At 44.6% G+C, this 8,123-nt stretch overlaps 1 protein-coding gene across 1 annotated transcript; it reads left to right on the top strand.

The window, feature by feature from the left end:
• The first annotated feature begins 916 nt into the window (after positions 1-916).
• rrp36 (ribosomal RNA processing 36) lies at positions 917-7,015 on the top strand. Its single transcript, XM_008302163.1, has 8 exons — positions 917-943; positions 3,120-3,487; positions 3,914-4,046; positions 4,127-4,193; positions 4,280-4,384; positions 4,465-4,542; positions 5,631-5,748; positions 6,233-7,015. Exons 2-8 carry the CDS (start codon positions 3,136-3,138, stop codon positions 6,382-6,384), a joined length of 1,005 nt encoding a protein of 334 aa, XP_008300385.1. The 5' UTR covers positions 917-943; positions 3,120-3,135; the 3' UTR covers positions 6,385-7,015.
• Positions 7,016-8,123: the final 1,108 nt, after the last annotated feature.

Below are 8,123 nucleotides of genomic sequence, written 5' to 3'. Positions count from 1 at the left end.
CATCATCATTCTGGTACACATTAACATCCAACAGTAGAATAAAACAGCTCACTGCTCTGCAGCGCTCTGCACACAGAATACTACATTCATTCTTCACATCATCGCTGCTCAGTAAACAACACATGTAATGTCTGATCAGAACAGATGGCCCATGGTCAGTACTGAACAGGACTATCTGCATGTTGGAGCCAATCAAACGCTCTGTCTCTGCAGTAAAGAACGTAAGCTGTAAGTAGAGCTGTTATTCAGGCCTATAAGTTCTGTAAAATAAATCAGTGTAGAGGTCTTTTTTAATCAGATGTTTTTCAGGTTTCTTTCTTTTGCTGTGATCTGGAGTAAAGAAAGAAGCACATGCCAGTTGGTTCATGAAATACGGAGCAACACGTGTTTCCAGCTTCAGTAGAGATATTTTATTTTTATTCATATATTCTTAAACAGAGTCATGACTTTTTAGAAAGGACTTCTTCAAAATGCACACTTGACAAAGTTCAGGCATAACGTCTATAAAATCATTTTTGTGTTGGTGTTGTGCTTCAGGAAGCTGGTTTGGCAAATTCTATTTGTTTTAACTTGGAAACAGTTCTCTGTTTTAGAAGCTGTTTTAAATAAAGTTGTCTAAAAAAAAGTCAATGCAAAGTTAGCAGCCGAGAACAAACAGGAAGTTGATGTCCTTCCTTCAGAACAAGAGTGAACAGAAATCTCCGCTGAGAAAGAAGCCCACAGACTGGACGCTAAGCCGTTATAACCGGCAGCAGGGCCGGTGGAGACGTGTGTGGATGTATCCCGCAGCTTTTGGAAGCGCAGTTGTTCGTTATGTGACCGGAACCGTCTTTTACTTTGAAGGCGGAGCTGCTGTGACGCTGCGGAGCTTCGTCCGACATGTTGGATCTCACGTGGATGAAGCAGCTCAGTGCGACCGGACTGTAGCGAGGCTCTACGGCAGGTAAAGTCACCTTTACCTTTCCCAGTCCCCGCAGACAGCGGCACAAAGAAGCTCCGTGGAGCTCATGTTGACTAAATACTCGGTACCGGGTCTCGGACGCTTTCTGGGCTGAAGGGAACCTCACGCCAAAGTCAATCTAAAATCTACCAGTTTAAAATGTGTTGGTCTCTCAGTGAAGTGGTATTGGCAGTAAAACTCGTAAATGAAGCTGGTCAGCATTCCTGACGATTTATTGTTAGTTCGGCATATAAATGATCGACAAGAGACGACAATACAACCCAAAAGGGACCTGGTTTTACACGGTTTGCGTTTGGAGAGTCCACAAAACAAAGAAACCCTGACAAGTGTAGAGCTACAATCTGCATCATCAGCCGGTTTATCCCAAATCTAAATGACTCCTGTCGATAAAGCCTCGCTGCATTGACCTGTAGCAAAATGCTGCGGATTTAAAAAGTGATGCATTTAGCAGGGAGTCACGTTTCCAAGCAGAGAGAAGATCCTGAACCAGCTGGTCCAGGACAAGTTGGCCTTACCATCATCTTCAGGTGATTCCCCAGCAGCTCTGCCTTCACCAGTGATGGTTCCCTTGTGTTGGACTGCTATTAAAGATAAACTCAGCATCTGGGTCTGACAAGGGAAGACAACATGGAAGTGCCTTAAACCCTCATCCAGCAGGGGGCGACTCCTCCCAGCTGACTCAGGGTGAAGGCAGGGTTCACCTGGGCAGGTAACCAGTCCACCACAGGGCTCGTGATAATTCTAGTTCATGATATCTTTATTTCCACTCAGTTCAAGATGTCGTCCTCATTAGAAATATTAAATCAAGTTTAAATGCAGGTGGCTGTGGCTCAGGTGGTAGAGCGGTGGTCCTCCAGTTGGTTGTTGGTTCGATCCCCCAGCGCTCCACAGTCCAAGTGTCCTGGGGCAAGACACTGAAGCCGAAGTTGCTCCCAATGGCAGCTCTGTCACCATTGGTGTGTGAATGAAGCACATTGTAAAGCGCTCTGGATAAAAGCGCTGTGTAAGTGCAGACCATTTACCAAGTTTAAACTGATGTTGTAGATTTATGCCCAGTCATAATATAATTACAGATAACTTGAATTAGAGTTTTGGCCAGGCTAAATGACATTGCAGATATGTGTAGCTGCGTCAAAAGCCACAGCAAGTTGATTTACAGACATTCTGTGGGTCGCTGCAACTGTGCTGAAAACCTCACATTTTGGGCTTGATCAGCAATCTGAGCCCATCCACATGTTGTAGGTCCACAAGTGTGTCTGGAGACAAAGAAGTACAACACACTCGTCACAATGACATTTGAACTATCTGCAACTGTCTGATATCTTAACTGTCATTTTACTGGTCAGACTAACCTTAAATAAGAACTCTGACCAGTCATGGTGCGTTTAAAACTCGACAGAATGACATTGTTGATGTCTGCAATGTTTATTCCGGGCAGCTGTGCTCACCTGAAAAATGTCAAAGTGGCTGTCCTTGGTCTTCGTAGCTCGTCTTTTGAATACAGCAGGGTGCAAATTTCACACATCGTGGTCCCGTATAGAGGAAGACAGACAGTGATGCAGAGTGTTGTGGCCAAATTTAAAACTCAAGGCTTCAAAGCAGAAGTCCACAAACCAACGTGTGGCGTCTCGGTTGTCCATTTTTGCTACAACATCTAAGACTGAATGCTCAGACAAAGAATGTGATGTTAGCAGATAATCCAGCAGTCTTCATTCATCAGCACAAGGCTGCTGGTTAGATGTCTGTCTGTCTAGTCTGAGCAGCCATTCCAGACATGTGGAGCTAATAAAATAGCTTATTGGACCTAATGTGAAAACACGAACCCTCCAACACGACATGTTCTCAGCAGCAGTTCAGCAGAATTCATGTCAATTCAGGAGAGACAAAAAAAACAATCAAAACTTGACTTGTACAGAAGAAGTGAACTTCATCAGATTTAATACGACACATTTTTAATTCAACATAATGTCACTCTGTCTAAAGCTCGTGCTGCTGGAGCTGAGTTTCTTCTTGGATTTTATTACATTTTATTAGAACTTATCTCCCTGGAAGTTCATTTTGTTTGGAATGTTCAGCATCCATCTGACAACCATTCAAGTCCCCTTCTTTTCCCAAATAATTCTAAATTCCCAACACTTCCTTCTGTGGCATCTTCCAGCACCACACAAACCAAGATGAAGGGGAAAGAGAAGCAGCAGCGGCGGCAGCCAGCGGTCACACAGAAGAAAAATATGGCAAGCAGCAGCAACGATGAAGACTCTGATGTGGAGAAGAACTTCGCCCTGGTCACTGAGAGAGGAGGAAGGCCTGAGGAGGAGGAGGAGGAGGAGGAGGAGCACCTTGGAGGGGAGGAGGGGTCTGATGATGATGATGGTGATGATGGAGAGGAAGACGAGGGTGGGTCAGATAGCGGGGATGAGGAGGAGGAGGTGGAGGAGGAGGAGGAGGAGGATGAGGAGGAGGATGAAGACCCTGAGGATGCTGGTGGTAGCAGTGAAATCCAGACCAAAGACGACATCAGGAAAGGTGAGACTGTCTGCAGCTCAAGAACATTAACACACTTTAAACAGTTTTTACAGATAATCTGTGATTCTGGATGAAGATGTTGAACAGGTGAAACTGAACCGTCTCGCTGTGAAACCGTGAAATAACACCGCAGTGGGTTTTTGTGTAGAAGGGATCCTCACACTCTGGTGGTAAAGAGTGGGACGCTCTGAGGTTGTGTTTGCATGAATATATGTGACGGATGCAGACTTTAATGAAACCACAGTAACGCTGCTACACAGAGATCAGTTTACAGGGATTTAATCAACCACCAGAGACAGGTTTAGTTGAAATAAATGAAAAAAATCAACAAAATAGAACTGGCTCCACTCCTTCCACGAGCGATGCTATATAACTGGTCCACTAGTTCTAACAAAGAGTTCCTGTCTCTGTTCTCTGACCCTCCAGAACTGTCCAGCATGTCCTTTGAGGACATCATGGCGCTGCAGAACAAGGTGGGAACCAAAGTTTACAACCAGGTCGCTTACGGCAGCAACAAGAGTCGAGAGACCAGCAAGAAGAAACGGCTGAACAAGAACAGGTAACGGTTCTGGTCGGCCCTCACGCCCGCTGGACCTTTGACCGCCTGCTCACGGCTGGTGTGTGTGTTTGTGATTTCAGGCCGATGGAGATTTCAGCCAAGAAACCTGCACCGTTCCTGCGTCAGGTCGTCCCCGTCCGGAAACCGGTGAGTGAAGAAACGTGTTCAAACATGAAACCTCACACCTGCTGGAGTTGCTCTGACGCGATGCTGTTTGTGTTTCGGTGCCGCAGACGCTGAGAGATCCTCGATTTGACGACCTGTCCGGGGAATACAAGCCTGAGATCTTTGAGAAGACCTACAAGTTCATTAATGACATCAGACACAGAGAGAAGGAGGTGAGAGAAGTAGAATCAGAAAACACGTGTAAACGGGAAATGTTGGGAAACGGATCAGTGAGCGTTTGGTTTGTGTGCAGATCGTCAAGAAGCAGCTGAAGAAGACGAAGAACAACAACAGCAGGAAGGAGAAGCTGCAGTTCCTCCTCAAAAGAATGGTGAGCGTTAGATCTGGCTCCGACACCAAGTTTAGTCTTTTTTTCATTTGGTTTTTGTTCATTTTAGTCAACAAACATTAGAACATGTGAGTCCAGTTTTTTGATGTTTTCGTCTCATACTTGTTGCATGTTTAGTTTTTGCCTCTTCTGAGCATGTTGAGGCTGCTGCTGCTGCTGTTGCCATGGTTACAGGTGTGCATGTCTGTGGTGAGGTGAGTGAACAGGAGGCCGTCGGCTCACTGACCATGTCCCCGTGACCTGCAGCGCTACAGACTGTTCTCAGCACATAATGAGCTGTGAACTGCTCTCTGTGGCTTTTGCACAAACGTTACCACAGCAGCACGAAACTACTCTTCATTATTTTTTTAACGATCATCTAACTAGTGAATTGCAAACTGGGGGTCCCAAGATCATTTCAGGAGGTCACCAGATCATTGTAAAAAAAAAAAAAAAGCCTACATTTATCAAATAAATGTGTATCAGGGCTGTCGAAATTAAAAGTGTATACTTCCTCCCACTCCTTTTTTGGACTTGTCAATATTATGATTTGATTCTGCGACATTATTCTTTTTTGCTCTTTTTAAAATGATTTTCTTTTGTTTTTGTATTTTTTCCTCTTTCATTTGTTCGAAATAAATTCAATTCAATTCATTCATTCAAAAGAAAACTAATGTACAGAGATTAATCTGTGGAATTAACACATTCATTTTTAATGCATTAATGCACTAATGCAACATTCTGCAGGTTTTTCTCAGCCAAACAGAAACAAGCCCTGAACAGCCTGGATGCTCGTCATGTGAGGGGGTTTAATGCTGAGCGGGCATTAACAGCCAACAGCAGAAAATAAAAAATAAAAACCTAAGCAGGCGGTCAGAAAACATGGAGAGGCCTCAACAGCTGGTAAAGTCCTCTCGCCGTAAGGTCGGTGGTTCAAGCCGCAGCGTCATTTGGCGAGACGCTGAACCACGAGTTGCTTCCAGCGGTAGGCGAGCTCTGCCACCACGAGTGTTTGGATGGCGAGGTTCTGGAGAAGCCAGGGTTTAAAAAGCGCTGTTTGAATGTTAAATCCGTCCACTGTGACTCTGCAGGAGAACCAGGAGCGAGCGAGGAAGAGCCGAGAGCAGCAGAGGGAGAGAGAGCTGCAGTTCAGGAGGGAGCAGAGAGAGCGAGCCAATCAGGGCGCACAACCGTTCTTCCTCAAGAAATGTAAGAAACCGCTCAGTGCTCTGAATTAACTGTAGATGGGTGTTTGTTGTTGTTGTTGTTGTTTTGAAGAATGCATTTAAAGTTTGATTTGGTGCTGAAAGTTGTCCATAAGGTGACACTTCAGTTTTTACCAACGACATCACTACCAGTAAAACATGCTCTTTGTCTCAGAGATGACAAGATGATACCTGTTGTTTTTACACCAGATCACATGTTTGCGATTCAAAAAGCTCAAGAGCGGATTTCTATTTCATCCTGAAACGGCACAATGGGAGAAGTTAAATTCTTTCATTGGGTTGGCAAAGCCCTGAAATGACAAAGATGAGCATTTAAGAAGGAAAGGTGGTGAAAATAATCTGAAAATAGCCGAGGATCGTAGGGTTAATGAAAACTTTGCAGCTTTAACTTTTACTGAACCAGGTTGGAGACTTTTTAAAGAAAGACAAGAGTTTTGAATAACTCTATTTTTTATTATTTTAAACAGCTGAGAAGAAGAAGCTGCAACTGGCTGAGAAGTACCAGGAGCTCAAGAAGAGTGGCAAACTGGACAGCTTCCTGAGCAAGAAGAGGAAGAGGAATGCCGGGAAGGACCGCAGGAAGCTGCCCAAACAGCTGCAGAACAAGAAGGCTGTCTGAGGCGTCCAGTCGCCCTGAAGAGAGAAACTCTTCATTCTTTAATCTGTGAGAGACTGAGCCACCTGTAAGGAAGTGTGTCCAACTTACTGACAAATCAGCATTCAGGAGAGCTTGGGCATCTGAACATTACGTTCTTGTGTCTTGGGCTTCACGGTCCTGATAGTTCGATGATCTGACAGGCTTCAGGAGCAAAGTGTTGGTTGGTTGGTGGAGTCGGTCGCCACAAACCCCGTGTGTCACAAAGATGTTTTGTTTTTTTTTAAAAAAAAAACCCAGATGACAAAAAAATAACCAAACATGGATGCTGTAAAAACTGCTAATTAGGTCTGAGCTGCCAACGAACAGCAACGATGTGAGATGCTGGAGAGTCCACGAGCTCGTCACTTGTTGTAAAGAATAATTATAGATGCTTTTTATGGACAGACAGACTGTCAGCTGCCTGGAAGAAAGGAAATCGGTGTAAATCCTGATGAAGCTCTTGTATAAAACCATTTTCCGAGCTTGTTTAAAGAACCGTGGTCAGAGCTGTGCGGAGGTTGTGTCGCAGGAAACCACCTCTGGAACTCAAACTCTGCATTTTGAATTGTTAATTTCTACTAAATACTGTTTCTTTAATAAAATGTTGTTTATATGTTGTTTTAATGTGTTTGCATATAGAATGCATAACTTTATTTAAATACTAAAAACACAGGACACTGATCAGAGAGGAGGAAGTTCCATATATTCTTCTGATTGGACTTGTTGCTTTGGGCGTCCTGCACCGTGGGGTTTCCAGACCACACAAACACATTGAAGCGCCTCTTTGTGAGACTGTGAAACACAAAATTCATCCTCAACATCAAGATCATAAAAAACTTGTTCAGAAGTACAAAAACTATATAATCTTGTGTTATATATAGAGAGGTGCTAGTTCTTAGATGAGCACATGTGGACTTGTGTCTTTACGTCTTCTAAGCGGGTCTCCTTGATGACCCCCTTGAGCTTGGGGAAGAGGAACCAGCCCCACGGAGCCAGGTGGGGTGAGCAGGGAGGTTGCTCCAGCACGGAGATGTTCTTGTCAGCCAGGAGCTGTGGGATGCTCAGGGCGCTGTGAGCAGGTTGTCATGGTGAAGCAGCCTCCACTGGTCCTGACACAACTCTGGCTCTTCTGGACGAAGCAAATGCTGCAGGATCTCTGTGGACGAGCTGGTTGATGGTCTGAAGGGGAAAACTCCTAGTTTGTCTAGTTTATCATTTGGGAGGAACCCGGAGAGAACCCACGCTGCACGGGGAGAACATGGAGACTCCACGCAGAAAGATCCCGGATGTCCTCATCGGGATGCCAACCAGTGACCTTCTTGCTACGAGGCAACGGTGCTAACCACTGATCCACCTGCAGCCCCATGTTAACAATAAAAACATAATTTTGTATTTTTCTAACATTTTTCCTTTAGAACAGCCTTTGAGTCAGGGATCATCTGCATCTCAAACACAGTAAGTGTAAAATAGTAAAACAGAAAAACCGTAGCCCTTTCATTCAACTATATGCACTCATCTGAACAGCAGGGGGCGCTACAGGACAGAGGACTCTCCTCCATGAATATGAGGGATTTTGTTCACTGTCCTCTGCACAGAACGTTTTTTGTTTGTTTTTTACTGTATAGTATCTTCTGACCATCTAGTGAGACATGTGGCAGCAGATCCCAGTCGTCCAGTGGTCAGACAGAGAACTACAGTCATGTGCTGCTCACACACACAAT

This window comes from Stegastes partitus, unplaced genomic scaffold (genome assembly GCF_000690725.1).
Source record: "Stegastes partitus isolate 25-593 unplaced genomic scaffold, Stegastes_partitus-1.0.2 Scaffold1769, whole genome shotgun sequence".
NCBI lineage: Eukaryota > Metazoa > Chordata > Actinopteri > Pomacentridae > Stegastes > Stegastes partitus.
Note: the sequence above shows the minus strand (reverse complement) of the source record. Positions and strands in the feature narration are given on the sequence as shown.

Excerpts from the sequence above, each read along its gene's own strand:
- rrp36 (XM_008302163.1), top strand. The coding sequence starts at position 3,136 with ATGAAGGGGAAAGAGAAGCAGCAGCGGCGGCAGCCAGCGGTCACACAG. Across the intron at positions 3,488-3,913 it reads CAAAGACGACATCAGGAAAG|AACTGTCCAGCATGTCCTTT; the intron begins GTGAGACTGTCT and ends CTGACCCTCCAG. Across the intron at positions 4,047-4,126 it reads AAACGGCTGAACAAGAACAG|GCCGATGGAGATTTCAGCCA; the intron begins GTAACGGTTCTG and ends TTGTGATTTCAG.